The sequence below is a fragment of the Muscardinus avellanarius genome (genome assembly GCF_963383645.1).
Source record: "Muscardinus avellanarius genome assembly, chromosome: 12".
Lineage (NCBI taxonomy): Eukaryota > Metazoa > Chordata > Mammalia > Rodentia > Gliridae > Muscardinus > Muscardinus avellanarius.
The window spans coordinates 103,194,235-103,215,657 of record NC_137798.1 but is presented as its reverse complement, the minus strand read 5'-3'; the positions used below and the strand labels follow the sequence as shown (position 1 = coordinate 103,215,657).

Genomic DNA, 21,423 nt, shown 5'->3' with positions numbered 1-21,423 from the left:
CTGCATGGCCTCCACTGCACCTCTCTGGTCCTTGGTTTTCTCCTTTGTGAACTGGGCTTATGGCTGTTGCGGTAGTCCACTGACTGTCACCAGTCTCACTGACAACAGCCCAAGTCTGGGCGGGTTCTCTCCTTTAGCCCTTTGAAGACAGAGATGCACGCTATCACTGCCCCTGGCTGACTGATGAAGAGACGAAGTCCCAAGCCTCTAGGCTGGGGCCGGACCCCAAATGGGACTTGTGAGCTCACTGACGGCCCAGGGCCCCAGCTGAGGGGAAATGAGACAGAAGGCCCATAGCATGGGCATGGCAGGCCCCACATGCACTCGCCCGTGGGGTCTTTTTCCCCACCTCGCTCTCCTTGTCTCTGGCTCTGACACACACCCCCTCCTCTAACCTCCCCTACGCCAACACCAATGGCCCCAAAGGCCTGCTACACTTGTTCTCAAGTGTGTCCCCACTAGCCATCTTGATGGCCTTTGAGCCCAGGGCCTTGCACAGAGCCCAAGTTGAAATGATGGCTTGACAGACAGATGAGCAATGAAGAAAGTGGGTAAAGGCCAGGCGTGGTAGCTCATGCCTGTAATCCCAGCATTCAGGAGGCAGAGACTGGAGGATCACGGTTCGTGGACAGCCTCAGCTACTTAGCAAGGCCCTTTGCAACTCAGTGAGGCCCTGCTTCAAAAAATAAAAAGACTAAAAAATAGGACTGGGGGTGTAGCTCAGAGGCAGAATGCCCCTGGGTTCCATCCCCAGTCCCACAAAAAAAAAAAAAAAAAAAAAAAGTGGGTAAGCCCAGCCTTCCAATGCTGCCACCTGACAAGGCCATCTCTCTGGTCCCTTCTGGGGCCCTCTCTGCCCACCACAGCCAGCCATTCTCAAGCAAGGCTGGGAAGTCCTGGCCCATGCGGCTGCACACCCAGGGGCTGGGCTGGAGGAGACTTCTAGAGGCTCCTGGGATGAGTCACCCCTCTCAGACGTCAGGTCACTGAGCTGGAAAATAGGAAGCCGCATCCAGAGGAGCCGAGGCCCTCGGGGGCTGCTGGAGCGGATGGGTGCGCGCCAGATTATTCCATCGGCGAGTCGGCAGCACAGGCAAATTGGATTGCCAGCCCCGCGCACTCAAGAATGAGGCTTAGGAGGCTTTTGCAGAATAAACCCAGGCTTGGCGTTCTTGATAATGCCTCCATTTGTAAAGGCTTTAGAGTTTACAGAGTGGCTTCACACATCTAACCCCATCTGATCCTTATACCCCATGAGCTAATTACTTCACAGATGAGAATGCTGAAGCTCAGAGAAATTAGGGAAGGGACCAGCCCGCCTCTCATTTGAATACACACAGTGTGTAGGGCGCTGCGCGAGGCTTGGGCAAGGACAGGGCCCATGTTCCAGGACCACGCTCAGGACTCTCCACAGCAGTTCATGGCCACATGGCGTCCCTGACCATGGGCAAGCGCCATGACAGAGGGACCTTGCGGCTGCCACCAGAGGCACTGGCTCGATCACTTCTCCCCCAGTTCCAAGTGGCACTCCACCGGCCAGGCAGGGCCTGCACTCCCTGACCAACAAGCCTCTGGAGATGGTGACCACTTCTGAGTGCTACAAAGTTCTGCCTCCCTGCACACCTTGCCAGGGGCCATGCTGCTGCCGTTGGAGCCAACCGGAATGCAGCCAGGTCCCCTTCCCAGCCCGGAGTGCTCCGGAACACACCTGGATGGGAGCAAGAGAACAGGACAGGACGCCTAGACGAAAACAAACAACTTTTCTAACCAAGGGTTACAATGAAAATGTGTTTTAATTTGTGTTTTTGTACCTTTCAAAATAACACTTTAAGTAGTTCAGAAAGAGACCACTCGTGTTTATAAAAGCTCTCTCGTTCCCCACAGTTGTCGGGCTGTGTAAACACACCGTGAGGAGGGAGAGAGAAATTGCTACTTGTGAAACTTTTAATACTAGCGTGTATGCGAATTAGAATTCTAAACCCAGCAGGTTAAAAATGTTCTGAAAGCAATTTTGGTGTTAGTCTAAATAATTATAGATCGTGCTCGCTCAGATAAGGGCCTTTGCCCCCTCGGGGCTCCAAGGGAAAATTCTAGGCATGATAGTTAAGCAAAATAGTTGGTTATTACGCAGGCTTTGCGGTGGCAGTGCAAATTGGTATAATCCTTTTGGAAAGCAATCTGACAGGAGACGTATCTGGACCCATGAAAATGTACAACCCTATGACCCAGCAGTCCCACTTCTGGGAATCAATCCGAAAGAAATAATCCAACAGAAAAGGGTTTCATGCATGAAGATAACCACTTCAGCATTATCTATAATAGCAAAAATTAGAAACCACCTAAGTGTCCAAGGGCGGCTAAGTAAATTACAGTTAATCAACTCGATAGCGCGTCATGGAACCAGTGGAAATTGACGGCCCTCCAACCATGCAGAGGCGGCTGGAGGCGCAGCAGCGGGCAGGGCTGGGGGAGAATGTTAAGTGGGAAAAGCAGGCTGCGGCATCCTGTGCGCCCTGTGAAAAGGAGCACCAGCCTGTAGGATCGGAAAATGATAGCGGTGGTCACAAGGATAATCACGATTTCAGTGCCTGCTAGGGTAGAGAGACTCATCCCCAGGCGACTCATCCCCAGGCGCCGCGATGCTGTTACATCATGTCACAGAGGGAAGGAGGAAGGGCGGGGGAGAGGGCGCCAGAGGCCTGCACCCCGGGGTCACGTTTTGGGCACAGTTTGGAGCTCTAACCAGGCAAAAGCAGGCAGAGCCCCTTGCTGGCTTGAGGGCAGGATGTGGGGCTGCTTTTACCAACGTGTGAGTTGCATATCCCCCCCCCCCCGGGATTAGAGACATAAATGATGGCGGTTCTTGAGCTTCTGGTCCCTTCTACACCATTAACACGACTGAGGACTCCGAGGAGCTGCTGATTATGTGCATTACAGCTGCTGATATTTAGCACATCAGAAGTGAAAACTGAGGACATTTTAAAAATATTTATTAACTCATGTAAAAGCAACAATAATAAACCCACATGTTAACATGAATAACATTGCTTATAAAAATAACTAGATTTTCCAAGGCAAAAAAAAAAAATTAGTGCGAAGGCATTGTTTACATTTTTTGCAGATCCTGTGACTGTCTGGCTTAATACAAGACAGCCGGGTCCTCATGTCTGCTTCTGTATTTAATCTACTGCAACGGCGCACGGCCCGCAGCCTCTGGAAAACTCCATCTGCGCTCACGAGAGAATGGACGTGAGGAAGGCAAATGACTGCTAGGTGCTATTATGAAAATAGTTTTGACCCCCAGAAAGGGTCTCAAGCACCCCCAGGGGTTTGCAGACCGCACTGAAAACCACCGCAATAAATTGCATTATTAAAAATTGCTGCTGCGGTGGGGGGGGTAGAATTAGATCTATAGCTGGAGCTCAACTATGTTGAATTATTTTTTTTTTCAAGTCTGGATAGAAATAGACCCAAAAGTCTGCAGCCATCGCCTCTGGGTGGAGAGGCGATAGGCAATTTCTTTTCTTCTTTATACCTTTCTGTTTTCCCATAGTGTTACGTGTATTTCTTTAATGATCAAAAACAACGTTTCTTGTTTGAGGAAAGGCTTGGGAAGCTGTGGCGTACGGTGCCCTGCGGAATAGGCCGGATGCGAAGGTCATTTGAAATCATCAGTAGCCCACGTCAGTGTGGGGGAGCGTCACGAAGCCGGGCTGCTGGGGACGCGGCGCGCTCCTTAATATGCCGGTCGATCCCTGGCACCCGGTCCACATTCATCACGGTGGCACCCGGCCTGCCTCGGACCCGGTGACGAGAACTGAAACTGGCTCCAGCTAATCACTGCTAGATGAAGGTCAAATATAGGTGACTACTTATCAGATCCGGAGGTGGGGGCGGACGGGCCACGCTCTACAGCCACGGGTCAATTACACAGGGAGAGGTCCCCAGACTGACTCCATACACGGATAGGTTTTCCCTGCTAAGGAAAATTAATAATGAAATACCCAAACTCAAAGTCAAACAACACGGGAGGGAGGAGGGGGATATGATAAAGGGTCAATGTTGTTAGTATGTAAATTGCCTGGAGAAGAGGAACACGGCGCCCGCGGGAGATTAATGGACAGGAACCGCGTGACAAACGCTTATTTACCATTCACAAGGTGCCAGCCCGGGCCTAAAAGAGCTGTCCACAAATGAACTCATCTGGTCCTCAAACAAGATACCATTAAATTAGCAGACATGAAAAAAAAAAAAGTCATAATTCTGCCTCAGGAAGACGCAGTCACTTTTCCACATAAACGATGGCGTGCGCGCACGTGGACCGAGCCGCTGACAGCAGTAACGTCGCTGCACACAGGAGGCAGGGAGGTACTGCAGCCTGGTCCACACAGCCCTGCCAGTGCTGGCGGACACTGGGAGGCCGCAGCCAGCCTAGACCCCTCCCCAAAAGGGCGCAGGAGTCCTCGCTGAGACGCTGAGCAGGCTGAGACCACACGTACAGCATCCACACGTGGGGACCTGCGGCGGGCGCCAGCTGCTGCCTCGTGCCGGAGCCCCCTCCCCACCGTCAGCTGTGGGGACCCCCTCCTGAATCAGAAGGGGCAGCAGAGACCTCCCCCAAACCCAAGAGGCCACGGGATCGGAAAGAGACACACACTTTGGAAAACAGGGCAAGTTCCAGAGAGCTAAGAAGGGGCCATGTAGAGATAGAATTTTAAAACTGATGTTCTGTGTTTAAAAGAAGAACATTCAGAAAATAAGGAATGGCTCTTGGAGTGTAAAAATATGACAGAACAATACTTTCTGAACATGTTATACTTTCATTTAAAAATGTAAGGACGCAACAGCAAAAGTACAAAATGATTAAAAAAAAAAAAAAGGAAGGGGACTTGGGACGCTGAGACAGGAGGATTGCCGGCTCGAGGCCAGCCTGGGCAGCTCAGCCAGACCCCGGAAGGAATGGGGGTGTAGCTGAGAGGCAGAATGCCCTTGGCTTCAATACCCAGTAACTACCCCCCCCAAAAAAAAAGATAAGGTACAGGAAATCTCACAGAAAAACAAAACAGAAAGGCAGAGAGATAGACAAGGAGACGGAAAAGTTAGTCAGCACATCCTCCGGGCGAGCGCGCCCAGGTCAGTCCCTGGCAGGGGTCTGGCCTGTGTGGACCCTGCTCTGTGTAAGGAGCGCATAGGGCCCCCGCCCAGCTCAGGGGTCTATGCTGCTGCCTTCTGAAGCCCACCCTGCCCCTGCAGGTCAGCCCGCGTCAGGAGGCTCCATTGGAGCTGAGGCAAGGAAGCTTTTTTTTTTTTTTTGGTGGTACTGGGGTTCTACCTCCGGGCTAAACTCTCAGACCTATTTTATATCTCAGACCTATTTTATATTTTTATTTGGAAACAGGGTCTCTTAAGCCAGCGCGGCTGGCTTCGAACCTATGCGATCCTCCTGTCTCCACCTCCCGAGTGCGGGGATTACAAGTGTGCGCCAGCACGCCCGGCTTTTTTTTTTTTTTTTTTTTTTTTTTTGTCTTTTTTATCCTCTGTCAAGTAAAGAAACTTCAGGAAGCTTCTGAAGGGGTGGCCTCACTGGAGATCCAGCCAGTCCTTCTGGGATCAAGGCCAACAAAAACATCGGACTAGAACCAGCAAGAGCTGGGGAAAAGCTAGAAGAGAGGGGCTGGAGTGTCCCGCCCCCTCTTTATTTGGTTTTTTTGTTGTTTTGTGTTGAATTTCCTTTCTTATATTGAAATGTTATCTCTAAGTGATCAAAAGCTTGATATCAGACAAATGAATCTGTTATGTGAGATCACCACTGTTAATTTTGGATAAATTGCTATAATATTAGATGTCAACCACTAAGCCAAGCATGGGAAGGAGGGATGGGGAGGGAACGGGGTGGGGATCGGGTGGGGGCTGACTGGGCATGTATGTCTACAAAAGTTTTTATCCCAATATGATGTATGAATACAGTGCACCAATAAAAAAAACTTTAAATACCTCTGTGGACACAGGCAGGATTTGAACGAGGACAAGAACTGTGGCATAGACCAAATAGCAAGGAGCTCTGAGGTCGAGAGCTGAAGTGCTCGTTTTACTTGGGATCTAGACATTGAAAATAAATTCAAAACGTTCTTTAAAAAAATTAAAAAATAAAAAATAAATAAAAATGAATTTCCTTTCTTTACTCTCTCTCTCTCTGTGTGTGTGTGTGTGTGTGTACTAGGGATTGAACCCAGGGGTGTTCTACGCCTGAGCTACACTCCCAGCCCTATTTTATTTTTTATTTTGAAATAGGGTCTTGCTAAGTCATTTAGGTTTTCACTGGGTTGCTGAGGCTGGCCTCGAATCTGTGATCCTCCTGTCTCAGCTTCCCAAGTACTGGAATTACAGGTCTGTGCCACTGAGCCCTGCTTAACTTTCTTTTCTTTTTTCTTTCTTTTTTTTTTTTCTTTCTCTCTCTTTTTTTTTTTTTTTTTTTCAGTACTGGGGATGGAATCTCCAAGGGCATTCTACCTGTAAGCTTCACCTCCAGACCTATTTTTTATTCTGTTTGTGTGTGTGTGTGGGGGGGTCTGGGGATGGAACCCAGGGGCATACTGCCTCTGAGCTACACCCCTGCCCTATTTTTTTATTCTTTATTTGAAACAGGGTCTCACTGAGTTGCACAGTAAGTAGCTGAGGCTGTTCACGAACTGCGATCCTCCAGTCTCAGCCTCCCGAATGCTGGGATTACAAGCGTGTGCCACAACACAGCTCTCCGGCTTATCATATTTATTGGTGCATAAGAATTATACAGAACATAGTGTGCTCATTAGGTATCGCTCCTTCTTACAGGGAAAAATAGTGCAATTTGGGGAGCAATGACCACCACAAAATTTTTAAATACAGTTTACATAAACAAAGCTCCGACGGTGTGATTACAACTTAGTGATACACGTGGGAAAAAAGACTGGAAGGAAACACTGCCCAGGAAATGTTCCCAGACGCTGCACCTGTGTGGAGAGTCAGTGGCTAATCTTTTCACATCTGCCATTTTCTTGCATTTTTTTCCAGAATTTTACCACTTTAATAATAAAACATATTAAATCTAAAAAAGCTTTTTTTTTTCCTCCCAGAAGAAAAAGGACCTGGCTATCACTGGGCCTTTAAGAGTCTTTGGTGTCCAAGTTTTAAAAGCAGCAAGAAATAATTTACTAGACTGTCTCAACTACTAAGTGTGCCAATTTTGCAATCTGCATTTTTCAATTACATTAAAAGCATTTTTCCAAATTGCTCTATTCTTCGCTTAATGACACAGGATGAGATTGGATGAGGCTCCCTCCCCGAGGACAGCAGCTTCACCCTCACGGCCACCCGGGGCTCCCGCAGCGCGGGCACGCCACCCGGCCCTCGGTGCACTGGACCGGACAGCCAGACCAGCTCCGGTTCTTCAAGCACAGAAAGCAAGTGGGCCTGCTGCGCGCTCCTGGCTCACTGCTCCTCAACACAGCCTTAGCTCTGCAAGACGCAGGCCCATAAAGCACCAGGAACTGGGAAATGTCTCGTTTGTTGGTCTCCGAATCATCTCAGCTTTCACACGAGACAAGAGTGTCAAAAACACTTTGCCTCCCACGAAGGGAAGCTCGTGCTCTTCCCAGAGGCTCAGCAGCCTCGCTGCCAACCGGCCCAGGGCCGCCGCGGAAGACTCTCGACTTTCTCCGGAAGTGGGAAGGGAGAGGAGCCAACATGGTGTCCTGAGCTGTGTGCCCCGGGGAGAGCATCTTCCCCTCTCTGGGCCTCTGTCAAATGAAGATGGCACCAATGAGCGCCGCAGGCTCACGTCGCACACGCACACGCCCCACCCGCTCTCTTGGCCTTCACCTAATTACCCTCGATGCGCCGTTAACCATTCCCTCGCAAATACCAGACACCCACCACCACCCAAGCCCCTTCCCAGCTGTGCCTCTCACCCCCAATAGATCTGCCTCGTGCTCGGAATAAATTGCCAGTCATCTGCATAATGCTCCGCCGCTCCTTACTCCACACAGCGAATCCTTCCTCAGCCTCATTTTGTACAATCCATTAAGAATAATTCTTTCAAAACTGAACTAAACCTGCAGTCTGACACTCAGATCCATAAATTCCTTGTCTTTGAATGTGAAATCTATCACTTTCTACAAAGCACATCCAAGATGCCCTAATATAATCAGATACGCTAACAATGATGAATCCACAGGATCCTGTAATATATAAAAATGCAAACGCAAGCCACGATGGAAATCATCTCTTCCCCTCATGCCCCTTAACAAAACCAGCAGAATTTGAAGCTGGACGGAGCGGGGCCACGTAGGCAGAAGGGACGCGCTGCTCTGTCCTTCACTCTCAGAGGCAGGCTGGCCAAGGGGGCGGTAGGTCCGTGCACTCATGCCCTCTGGTCTGGCAGCTTCCCAGCTGGGCTCCATCACCAGCTGTGTGACCCCGGACACGTCCCTTAGCCACTCTGCGCCTCCACCTCCCACCTGTAAGATGGGAGTGCGACTAGCCCTAGCCTCTTGGGCCCGCTAGAGAGAGGAGAGGAGGTTTAGACGTGCGCCTGGCAGGAGGTGAGCGCTCCTCACCGTCTCACTGTGCTGCCAGCAGCACAGGGGACCCTCAGGGTCACCAGCCTCCAGCCAAGCCCTCTCCTCCAGGCGCATGGGCCACAGCCTGGCCCCAGAGGGATCACTGCTCCCCTCTGGGTCTCCTGCGCTGAGGCTGCTCCCGGGCCAGGCTCAGAACTGTGCTGTACGCTGCAGGGGACTGCACAGTTTTTTTCCTTCAACCACATGGTCAGTGTGAGCGCTTGGAGACGCGGACCCCACCTTTAACACAGACCTTCCAGGTGAACGGCTTGGTACCAACAATCTCATAAACTCTGTGAAGTTTAGAAGTAGTTATCTCAGCAACACAAAGGATGACAGTTTGTGCACAGAGACAGACTCTGGAAGGGCTCATGAATACAAGGGTTAAATTCAGCAGAGGGGCCGGGCGTGGTGGCACACGCTTGTAATCCCAGCGCTTGGGAGGTGGAGACAGGAAGATCGTGCTGGTTCGGAGCCAACCTCGCTGGCTTAAGAGACCCTGTTTCCAAATAAAAAATATAAAATAGGTCTGGGAGTATAGTGCGGAGATAGAAGGGCTCCAGGAACCCCAGTACCACAAAATAAATAAATAAATAAATAAATAAATAAATAAATAAATAAATAATTCAGCAGAGGGCTTTGGACAATCTGGCTTGCCTCCAGCCATTTTTTAGCCAACGAGCACAAGAACACAGAACCCAGGAATGTTTCTCCTGGCCTCGCTGCATCAGGCCCTAGGCTAGCATCTCATTTCAGAGCCACCGCAACAACCTAGGTGATGGTCATGACCATCCATGTACCAGGGAGGGACTGGGCAGCAGAGAAGCTAAGTCGTTTCCCCAAAGTCACACAGCTACTGCGCAGCAATATGGACTGGCCCTGGAGGACTGCGCATCTATGCCGGTTCCACTCACCACACAAAGCCCTCAGCAAAAGCCTGAGCGTGAGTCAAAGCCCATCTTAACTGCAGCGAGGCAGCCAAGAAGACACCACTTACGTGGACCCATGTTCGCTGCGGTACTGATCGTTTAACAGTGGAAAGCAGGGAATTATTGGAACCAACAAAAAAATGGCAAAGCAAAGTCTGGAACTTGGGGCAGTCACAGAAATGTGTTTGGGGACAGGTTTGAGGGCCTGTTTGTTTTATGGTGGGGGAGCAGGACCCAGGGCCTCACTGGACGAGCACTCAAGCACGGAGCCACACCCCTAGCCCACACCCCTATCCCCATAAGTTTTTAATAAAGACAGAAAAACATCATAGAAGGAAGGGGGCAACAGATTTCAAAACTGCACGTACTAACTGGGCGTGATGGCACATGCCTGTAATCCTAGTACTTGGGAGGATGAAACAGGAGGATCACAGATTCAAAGACAGCCTAGCTATGTAGAGACATTCTTGGCCACTTAGCAAGACCCTGTTTTGAAACAAAAAATAAAATAGGGCTGGAGATGTAGCTCAGAGGTAGAATGCCCCTGGGTTCAGTCTCAGTGCTATACACACACACACACACACACACACACACACACACACACACAACCTGCACATACCACGTAATATGCCGAATCATGCAAACCTACAGGAACCCAGCGGGCCACGAGGGCCTCACAAAGGTGGGATTAGCAGTGATTTCTCTCTTCTCCCCCAATCTTCATTTTCCTGCATCTTTAAAGTTTTTCTGCCTTACTGGTACATCATAATTTTATATCACACTGATATACAGTAATAGAAAACACATACAACTAACTCATGGAACACATCCTTTTTTAAATAAACATCTATTACATTCATAATATTTTTAAAGGCTTTCTTCTTTTTTTGTTTTTTGTTTTTGGTGGTACTGGGGGTGGAACCCAGGGGCTTTCTACCTCTGGGCTATACTCCCAGACCTATTTTATATTTTATTTGGAAACAGGGTCTTACTAAATTGTTGAGAGCCTCACTCAGTAGCTGAGGCTGGCTTCAAACCTGTGTGATCCTCCTGTCTCAGCCTCCCAAGCACTGGGACTACAAGCGTGCGCCACAATGCCCAGCCCTAAAAGACTTTTTTTTTTAAGAAAAGTATTTTAAAGAAGCTTGTTACTGAAAAATAATCTAGAGCAAATTATTTTTTTTTTTTGGTACTAGGGATTAAACTCAGAGGCATTCTACCTTCAAGCTATACTCCCAGCCTGATTTTATTTCTTATTTGAAAACAGGGCCTCAGTAGTTGATGAGTCTCACTACTTACTGAGGCTACCCTCGAACCTGCAATCCTCTGTCTCTGCCTCCCAAGTACTGAGATTATAGGCATGCACTACCATGTCTAGCTCCAAGGGTTTTTTTTTTGTTGTTGTTGATGTTGTTTGTTTTTTGTTTGTTTGTTTGTTTTTTGGTGGTACTGGGGTTCCTGGAAGCCCTTCTACCTCTGGGCTACACTCCCAGACCTTTTTTTTTTTTTAAATTTGGAAACACGGTCTCTTAAGCCAGTGCGGCTGGCTTTGAACCTGCACAATCCTCCTGTCTCCACCTCCCAAGCGCAGGGATTACAAGCGTGCGCCACCACGCCCAGCCTCCAAGTTATTTCTTAAAGCAAATAAACACAAGCTAATTCATACATTCTATTAAAAAAAACTTCCATGTGCTGGAACTCCAGGTTCCCATGCATGGACAGGGGTCCCTGGAGGCAGAAAGCATACCATACGCCGCCAGGAACCCTCTCTGGCGCCTGGCAGAGGGCCCGCACTCTTACTAAACGGGGTAGACGATGAGGCCTGCCTGTGTTTGGCTAACGCAGACCGTGTCTGGATTTTTCCTTCAAAAAAGGCATCCAAGTCTGAATCTTACCTCTCCGTGCAGTGGGTGTTCAGCATGTAAAGCCAAACAAGTTCATTCAGGGGATCCATGCTGGGATTGGAGCAGTGAAAGACACGAGGGGCTGGAAGAGGAGGGCAGGTGGGCCCAGCAGAGGGAAAACGGAGCGCTGGTGCGGAATAGTGAGTCATTGTTTTATTTTACTTAATTGCTCTGGCTGTAAATTTTTCAAAACTAATATAAGCATATTTTACAGCTCACAGAACATTTAGAACATATTAAAATAAGTATCTTTCCACTGTAATGCACCCAATTGAAATTTATGAATTCCGAAGCCACACTTGAAGGAGACGAAGGAACTGGCACTCCATGTTCTTTAGATTAATCAGATGGATTGTGTTGTTTTTCTCCTGATCAGAAAAAGAAATCATCTCTCAGTAAATGTTACCTTGAATCAAGGCTTTCTTCCACATTCTAGAAGCTTGGCTGAGCAGCAGGTACAAAGTCTTACAGTGCCCCCTAGTGGCTTACAGGGAGTGTGCACACAAAAGACAACCCTTCCCAAAGCCGAGAAATCAAACCCAGAAAATGTTTTCAAACCTCTATTGATCACTTAACATGTACAAAATTTTGTGCCAGATGCTACAGAGAATATAAAATGGGTCTGGCATGGTTCCCATGCTCAAGAAGCTTAAAAAACTAGCAAGCTAGCTAGGCGTAGTGGTACAGCCTGTCATCACAGTACTTGCAAGGCCAGGCTGAGACAGCAGGATCAGAGGTTCAAGGACAGCCTCAGGGACTTGGCGAGACCCTCGAAAACTCAGTGAGATGCTATTTCCAAAAAATAAAATAAAACAGGGCTGGGGGGTAGCGCAGAGGAAGGATGCCCCGGGTTCAATCCTCAGCACCACAAAGGAAAGGGGAGAAGAGGAGGAAAAGGAGGGTCTAGCGGGGCACTCTACCACAGGGAGAATGGCAGGCCGCCACACGGCAGGAAAAGTGCAAGTTCTTGGGGCAAAGGAGACTCGCTCCCAAGTGCCGGCCCCATGCTGGGGCCACTTCCGGTCCTCAGCACCGTCCACTGTTCACAGAACCCAGCAAGGATGCACACGTTTCCCCACTTCACAAATACAAATCCAGCCGCGAAGAGACAATAACGTGCCGGTGGTAGCAGGACCGCCTGGGGACTCCAGCTGAAATGTGGGGTTTACGCTCTGTAGGGCCGTGTATGCCCCAAAAGAGCAAAGCACCCAACTGCTGAAAGCTGCTGGTGCGGAGAGGACCCCAGCCTGCCGTGGCACCATGACTTACGAAAGCCTCGATCTTAGACACCCCAGGAGACGGTGACCTGCTGCCACCGGGCAGACGTGCTCGGCTGGGCTGCTCCCCGAGGGCAGCAGGGAGGGCAGGACTCACTGGAAGCGGCATGCACACCCATGGGTCAGCGACCCAGCGACACACAGCCCGCTGAGGGCCGCGCGCACAGCGCAAAGGCAGACCCCCGGAGCCCTGAGTGGGGGCTTCCCACCTGTCCAAGCCCAGCAGCTGCGCCCTCTCCTGGCCATGACTGTCGCTGTCAGCTGACTACTGGGCTCCCTTGCACCCAGGCACAGGCCTGATCCATTCACCAGCTCCACAACACCCAGATACCACCAGTCCCACTCACACGCTCCCCATTCAAACCATCCCGAGGCTGCTTCTGTTTAGGAAACTGCATTGCCCAGGCAAAAGAACACCTGGCTGGCAGAGATGCTCCGCTCTGTTGGCGGGGCCCAGAGAACCCCCGGGGCTCCAGGGCAGCCTCCTCACCATCAGGAAACAGGCATCCAGGGCAGGAGAGCAGGTTGGCACCAGGACACAGAGCAGCGCCTGTGTCCTGGACCAGGACACAGAGCAGCGCCTGTGTCCTGGACCAGGACACAGATCGCCACACCACTCCCCATGGCCAGCCTGTCCACCAGCGCCTCTCGCACATCCAGAACATGGCCGAACAAAGCTGGCTCGGGGACGAGCCAGCGTGGGAGACTCCAGAGGCTGACTTTCTGAGCTCGGTGGGCCTCGACTCCAGGCAAGAGGGAAGGGAGGAGCGCTAGAGAGAAGAGATCAGGGAACACTAGGGCTGCCAGACGTGCCAGGCAGGTGGAGGGCCCACCCAGGCCACGAGAACCCTGCAGACGGGCTTCTGCGAGCCACCAGGGGTGCCGGGCGCCTCCCGCACAGCCCCAGAGACCTCTGTCGGGCATCCTGGACTCCAGGCTGAGGACAGAGTGTGACACTGCACGGCTCCAGGACCTGGGTCAGTCACCTGAAGGTGGCACCCGTACACCCAGCCCATCCTAGGCCATCGCTACACGAGGAGCCACTTCTTCACTTGAGAGCACACACCTCCCTGGACAGCGAGCCCAGAACCTAAGGATCAGGGGGCTCGGACAGGCCGGCTCCAGGACTCTGAAGAACGGCAGAGGAGCCCACGTTTCCCGGGCACCTGCGGGGTACCCACTCTGCACCAAGTGCCTTTTGAAGCTCTGTGGGGGTCACATGTCACAGCAATGATCGTGCCTGTTAGACACCACACTGAGGAAGGGCAGCCCTCACGGGAGCTGGGCTTGAGAAGCGGGACTCGAAGCCCAGAACCGCCACTTGGAGGCCCTGCTCGTTCCAGAAGGCTCGGGTCCAGCTAGTTGAGAGCAGGTCACTTGGAGCCACTCAGTAAATACTGGTACTTGTCTCTCCTCCAGCTTGTCTGCTTGTAACGTTGAGCTAGTCAAACCTTTGCTTGACTTAATTTGCTGATGATAAATTCGTGTCACAAATTGGTTAAACATAACACTGTATTTCTTAAAAATAAATGTCTAAGCCAGGCATGGTGGTGCACACCTGTAATTCCAGTACTTGGTTAGCTGAGATAGGAGGGTTGCAGGTTTTGAGACCAGCCTCAGCAGCTTAGCGAGGGCCTTAGTAATTCAGTGAGACCCTGTTTCAAAATAAAAGACATAAAAAGGGCTGGGGCTGTATCTCAGAGGGAGGAAGCCCTGGTTTCAGTTGCTAGTACCACACATATAAAAAATAAAGGTCTAATACCATGATGTTGAATTCACTACAACATTCCTTGTTTCTTTTTTCTTTGGTTGTGGCCCTAGGGGTTGAACCCAGGACTCCCACATGCTAGGCAAGTGCTCTACCACTGAAATGAATCTCCAGCCCGTCTTTATTTTATTCTGAGACGGGTTTGCTATCTCATCCAGCCTGGAACTTATGGTCCTCCTGCTGTAGCCTCCCAAGTCACTGGGCTCGATGTGAACCATGACAGCCAGCTTCAATAAAATGTTTCTCCTGGTTTTGTTTTTGGATATTTCCCTAAAACCAGATCATCAAAACTCAAGTGCCTATTATTCCTCACTAGTATTCAAGATAATACACAAAGAAGTATCAGAGGATACTGTCAAAAGATTCAAAGAAGCTGGGCACAGAGGCTCACACCTGTAATCCCAGCACCTGAGAGGCTGAGACAGGAGGATCGCAGAGTTGAGACCAGCGGGCAGTCACTCCACGTGACCCTGCTTCAAAATGAAAAACAGAAAAAGGGCTAAAGGTGTAGCTATTTGGTAGAGCACCCCTAGGTTCAATTCCCACTACCACACACACAAAAATAAGTAAAAGGCCAGGCATGGTGGTGCACACCTGCATTCCCGGTATCTAAGGAGGCTAAGACAGAAGACTTGCAGATTCCAGGCCAGCCTCAGCCACTGAACAAGATACTGTTTCAAAATAAAACATTTTCTAAAGGATTGGGGTGTAGCTCAGAGTTAGAATGCCCTGGATTCAACCCCCAGTATCAAAAATAAAAATATAAAAAGGGCTGGGGTTGGCTCAGAGATAGAATGTCCCTGGGTTCAATCTCCAGTACCAAACCTAAATAAATAAATAAATAAATAATAAATGGACTGGATGCGCCAGGTGTGGTGGTGGTGCACACTACAGTCCCAGTACTTGGGAGGCTAAAACAAGAGAGTCACAGGTGGGAGGCCAGGCTAAGCAACTTTTACAAAATAAGACCCTCTTTCAAATTAAGCTGGGAGTGTAGATTAAAAATAGAATACCCCTTGGTTCAATCCCCAGTGCTACCCCCTAAAAAAAAAAAAAAAAAAAAAAAAAAGCACACTTGGGTTCAATCCCTGGTACATAAATAAAAAAATTTTTTTTCTTAAAAAAGCTAGTTGAGGCTGGACGTGGTGGCGCACGCTTGCAATCCCAGCATTTGGGAGGCTGAGACTGGAGGATCGCGGTTCAGAGACAGCCTCAGCTACTTAGTGAGGCCCTCTGCAACTCAGTGAGACCCTGTTTCAAAATAAAGAACAACCCGGGCATGGTAGTGCACACTTGTAATCCCAGTACTTGGGAGGCTAAACAGGAGAATCACGCAGGTTCGAAGCCAGCCGCAACTACCGAGGCTCTCAGCAACTTAGTGAGACCCTGTTTCCAAATTAAATATAAAAAACCAAATCTGAGAGTGTAGCCAGGAGGTAGAAAGCTCCTGGGTTCCATTCTCAGTACCACATAAAATAAAGACTAAAAACACAGGGCTGGGGGTGTTGCTCGGAGGCAGGACGCCCCTGGGTTCCATCCCCAGCACTGCATAAGAAAGAAAAGGCTGGTTGTGGCAGTGCATGCCTATAATCCTAGAACTCGGTGGGCAGGCTGAGGCAGGAGAGTGTGGGGTTAAGGATAGCTGCAGCAATTTAGCAAGATGCTGCGTCAAATAAAATAAAGAAAGAAGTAAAAGTCTAGGGATGTAACTCAGAGGCAAAGCGCTCCTGGATTCGATCCCAATATCAAGACACAGACCCCACTGAGCGCTGGCGAGCACAGAGTGGCCTGGGGCTGCGCAGTCACTCCTGACACCTTTGCTTCATTACTGACCCATCAAAATGCAGTATGCACGACAGGTGGGTACACAAAAGCCCAACCGTGCGCTACTGCTCACGGTGGTGTGGTGTTAGCTACTGCTCACGGTGGTGTGGTGTTAGCTACTGCTCACGGTGGTGTGGTGTTAGCAATTGCTCACGGTGGTGTGGTGTTAGCTACTGCTCACGGTGGTGCGGTGTTAGCTACTGCTCACGGTGGTGCGGTGTTAGCTACTGCTCACGGTGGTGTGGTGTTAGCTACTGCTCACGGTGGTGCGGTGTTAGCTAGTGCTCACGGTGGTGCGGTGTTAGCTACTGCTCACGGTGGTGTGGTGTTAGCTAGTGCTCACGGTGGTGTGGTGTTAGCTACTGCTCACGGTGGTGTGGTGTTAGCTACTGCTCACGGTGGTGTGGTGTTAGCTGCTGCTCACGGTGGTGTGTGTTAGCTGCTGCTCACGGTGGTGTGTGTTAGCTACTGCTCACGGTGGTGTGTGTTAGCTACTGCTCACGGTGGTGTGGTGTTAGCTGCTGCTCACGGTGGTGTGGTGTTAGCTACTGCTCACGGTGGTGTGGTGTTAGCTACTGCTCACGGTGGTGTGTGTTAGCTACTGCTCACGGTGGTGTGGTGTTAGCTACTGCTCACGGTGGTGTGGTGTTAGCTGCTGCTCACGGTGGTGTGTGTTAGCTACTGCTCACGGTGGTGTGTGTTAGGTAGTGCTCACGGTGGTGTGTGTTAGCTACTGCTCACGGTGGTGTGTGTTAGCTACTGCTCACGGTGGTGTGGTGTTAGCTGCTGCTCACGGTGGTGTGTGTTAGCTACTGCTCACGGTGGTGTGTGTTAGCTACTGCTCACGGTGCTGTGGTGTTAGCTGCTGCTCACGGTGGTGTGTGTTAGCTACTGCTCACGGTGGTGTGTGTTAGCTACTGCTCACGGTGCTGTGGTGTTAGCTACTGCTCATGGTGGTGTGTGTTAGCTACTGCTCACGGTGGTGTGTGTTAGCTACTGCTCACGGTGGTGTGTGTTAGGTAGTGCTCACGGTGGTGTGTGTTAGCTAGTGCTCACGGTGGTGTGGTGTTAGCTAGTGCTCACGGTGGTGTGTGTTAGCTAGTGCTCACGGTGGTGTGGTGTTAGCTAGTGCTCACGGTGGTGTGTGTTAGCTAGTGCTCACGGTGGTGTGGTGTTAGCTAGTGCTCACGGTGCTGTGGTGTTAGCTACTGCTCACGGTGGTGTGTGTTAGCTGCTGCTCACGGTGGTGTGGTGTTAGCTGCTGCTCACGGTGGTGTGGTGTTAGCTACTGCTCACGGTGGTGTGGTGTTAGCTACTGCTCACGGTGGTGTGTGTTAGGTAGTGCTCACGGTGGTGTGTGTTAGCTAGTGCTCACGGTGGTGTGGTGTTAGCTAGTGCTCACGGTGGTGTGTGTTAGCTAGTGCTCACGGTGGTGTGGTGTTAGCTAGTGCTCACGGTGGTGTGGTGTTAGCTGGTGCTCACGGTGGTGTGGTGTTAGCTACTGCTCACGGTGGTGTGGTGTTAGCTACTGCTCACGGTGGTGTGTGTTAGCAACTGCTCACGGTGGTGTGGTGTTAGCTACTGCTCACGGTGGTGTGTGTTAGCTACTGCTCACGGTGGTGTGTGTTAGGTAGTGCTCACGGTGGTGTGTGTTAGCTACTGCTCACGGTGGTGTGGTGTTAGCTGCTGCTCACGGTGGTGTGTGTTAGGTAGTGCTCACGGTGGTGTGTGTTAGCTACTGCTCACGGTGGTGTGGTGTTAGCTACTGCTCACGGTGGTGTGGTGTTAGCTGCTGCTCACGGTGGTGTGGTGTTAGCTGCTGCTCACGGTGGTGTGTGTTAGCTACTGCTCACGGTGGTGTGGTGTTAGCTGCTGCTCACGGTGGTGTGTGTTAGCTACTGCTCACGGTGGTGTGGTGTTAGCTGCTGCTCACGGTGGTGTGTGTTAGCTACTGCTCACGGTGGTGTGGTGTTAGCTGCTGCTCACGGTGGTGTGGTGTTAGCTACTGCTCACGGTGGTGTGTGTTAGCTTGTGCTCACGGTGGTGTGTGTTAGCTACTGCTCACGGTGGTGTGGTGTTAGCTACTGCTCACGGTGTTGTGGTGTTAGCTACTGCTCACAGTGGTGTGGTGTTAGCTGCTGCTCACGGTGGTGTGGTGTTAGCTGCTGCTCACGGTGGTGTGTGTTAGCTGGTGCTCACGGTGGTGTGTGTTAGCTGCTGCTCACGGTGGTGTGTGTTAGCTACTGCTCACGGTGGTGTGGTGTTAGCTGCTGCTCACGGTGGTGTGTGTTAGCTGCTGCTCACGGTGGTGTGTGTTAGCTGCTGCTCACGGTGGTGTGTGTTAGCTACTGCTCACGGTGGTGTGGTGTTAGCTAGTGCTCACGGTGGTGTGGTGTTAGCTACTGCTCACGGTGGTGTGGTGTTAGCTGCTGCTCACGGTGGTGTGTGTTAGCTACTGCTCACGGTGGTGTGGTGTTAGCTGCTGCTCACGGTGGTGTGTGTTAGCTGCTGCTCACGGTGGTGTGGTGTTAGCTGCTGCTCACGGTGGTGTGGTGTTAGCTGCTGCTCACGGTGGTGTGTTAGCTACTGCTCACGGTGGTGTGGTGTTAGCTGCTGCTCACGGTGGTGTGGTGTTAGCTGCTGCTCACGGTGGTGTGTGTTAGCTGCTGCTCACGGTGGTGTGTGTTAGCTGCTGCTCACGGTGGTGTGGTGTTAGCTGGTGCTTAATCCTCCAACAGTGAGAGAGTGGTTAGATCAACTGTGGCAAAATCAAATAATAAGATAACATTATCACAAAGTAAAGTAAGATTTTATCATCACTTGTGCCATAACTGAAGGCTCTGGTGGGCTGACGGAGGGAGCACCAGGACAGGGATGGGGCAGTGGGGACCAAAAAGAATCAGAGAAGATTCCAGAAAGAAAAGCTCCGCCTGCGACCCACTGTTAGGGTCGCACACCTAACCAGAGAGCGCCGGCAGCCCCGGCTGAGGCGTTGGGAGCACAGCGCACCCCCCAGCCTTACCTTGAAGGTTTTATCCATCGACGTGGAGAGAAGCATATGGCTCTTGGAAGGGACCGGACACCACTGAATGCTGTTGACAGGGCCCTCGTGGCCTCGCAGGTGGAACAGCTCAGTCCTGGGAACCTTGGTTTCCCTGTACTGACTGTTCAAATATGGCTCGATCACCTCGGACACTCTGGGGGCCGCGCAGAGAGGGGCTGGGGCGCACCGTGCCGCGGGCCCCGGGGGCGCCACTTCCTCACTCGGGCCCGCCTCGCTGCTCACCGCCTGCAGCTCTCTTAGTCTCTTTGGGATGTACGGAAGCACACAGTCCTCAGACCTCTGGACCGTCCTTTTCCTCTGGGACACACTGCCATTTCTACCTGCGGCTTCACAGTCCCTTTGAGCACGGAAGGATGAATCAGGGGAGACCCAGGAGGGCCTGACTTCTGGTACACGGACAGCTGCCAGGGGCACGTGGCCAACCGTAACGCAACTTGTCCACAAAGAAGAGGGCCGAGAAGGCTGCCCGGTGGGCAGGGCGACCTTGGGCTCCGTCCCGGGCCACTGCAGCCTCTGGCTGGGGCAAGATCCTGGATCGCTTCTCCAGAGGCGAACCAGCGGAAGACGGCCATGCCCGGGTTCTTCACGGGGACTGTGCTCTGTGAGCTGTGTCCCCTCTCCTGTCACACCCATGGTGGCAGATGCCGAGCCCCGCCCGGGACGTCGCGCCGCGCCAGAAATGTCCTTCACCTGGCTAGCAGCATCCGAGCTTCCGGCAGGTTCAGCCTCAGCCTCTGCATCAGAATCATCGTATGCCACCAGGGAGGCCATTGAAAACGCCCTGTCTGTCCCACACGAACTACCTAAGAGCAGACAGAATCAAGAGTAAAAAAACGTGCAAGGGAGACCATTCATGTAATTAAAGAAAACATGTCACCTTGGAAACCCAAGGCTTCAAAACCCACGTGAGTAAACACAACAAATAAGGGCTTTATAGCCGGGTGCAGTGGCACACACCTGTAATCTCAGTACTTGGGAGGCTGAGGCAGAAGGATCGCAGGTTCAACTGTTTCATAATAATTTTTTTAAAAAGGGCTGGGGCTATTGCTCAGAAGTAGAATGCCCCTGGGTTCCATCCCCAGTGCCATAAAAAGAAAAAGAAAATAAAGATTATGGAATACCCGGGGGGGGGGGTAACTATCAAAAGTAAGCAACGTCTATCTGAAAAAAATGTTTACTTTAGAGTATGAAAGAAGACCTCGCTATCTAGAGACACAGTGGCCGCAGCCTCGGGAGGGCAAGATGCCCGCAGAAGGTCAGCCTGGGCAGTGTGACCACAACTCCACACGTCCAGTTCCCACCCAGCGGCCCCACTTCCCAACTCTTCCCTACCAAGGAAGCCAAATGAATGGGCAAATGAACTAAACAGGCATTCCCCCCAAATTACAAGTGGTCAGCAAATACATTTGAAAAAAAATGTTCAACATCCTTAACAGGCAAAGAAATGCAAGTCCAAACTCCACTGAAGCCCAGCACGGTGGCGCGCCTACAGTCCCAGTGCCCGGGACTGAGCGGGAAGAACGCAGGTCTGAGGCGAAGTCCTCAGCAGCTGAACGAAACCCTGTTTCAAAGTAAAAAAAAATAAGCCGGGCACGATGGCACACACTTGTAATCCCAGTATTGGGGAGGCTGAGACAAGAGGATCACAGGTTTGAGGACAGTCTCAGCAAAGAGTGAGATTCTCATCAATCTAGCAAAACCCTATTTCAAAATAAAAATTAAATAGACATGGGGGTGGGTGCAGCTCAGAGGTAGAATGCCCCTGAGTTCCATCCCCAGTAACACAAAAAAATAAATAAATTTTTTTGAGGTACTGGAGTTGGAACCCAGGGGCATTCTACTTCCAAGCTACAACCCTAACCCTATTTTTTTATTTTTTGAAACAGGGTCTCACTAATTTGTGGATGCCTCACTAAGTAGCTGATCCTGGCCACAAACCTGCAATCCTCCTGTCTCAGCCTCCCAAGTGCTGGGATTATAAGAGTGTGCCACCACTCCCGGCCTAATAAATAATTTTTTAAAAAAAGCTGGTTGTGGTGGGGCACGCTTGTAATCCCCGC

The 21,423-nt window shown here is 51.0% G+C and overlaps 1 protein-coding gene across 1 annotated transcript in view; it reads right to left on the bottom strand.

Annotated features, from left to right (window-relative positions):
* WDR25 (WD repeat domain 25) overlaps positions 1-20,134 on the bottom strand; it is a gene marked incomplete at both ends in the record, with an annotated part of 149,721 nt that extends 129,587 nt beyond the window's left edge. The window contains one exon of the mRNA XM_080708323.1: positions 19,322-20,134. Within this exon, the coding sequence (XP_080564449.1) occupies positions 19,322-20,134 (813 nt within the window). The remainder of the gene's footprint in view (positions 1-19,321) is intronic.
* Positions 20,135-21,423: the final 1,289 nt, after the last annotated feature.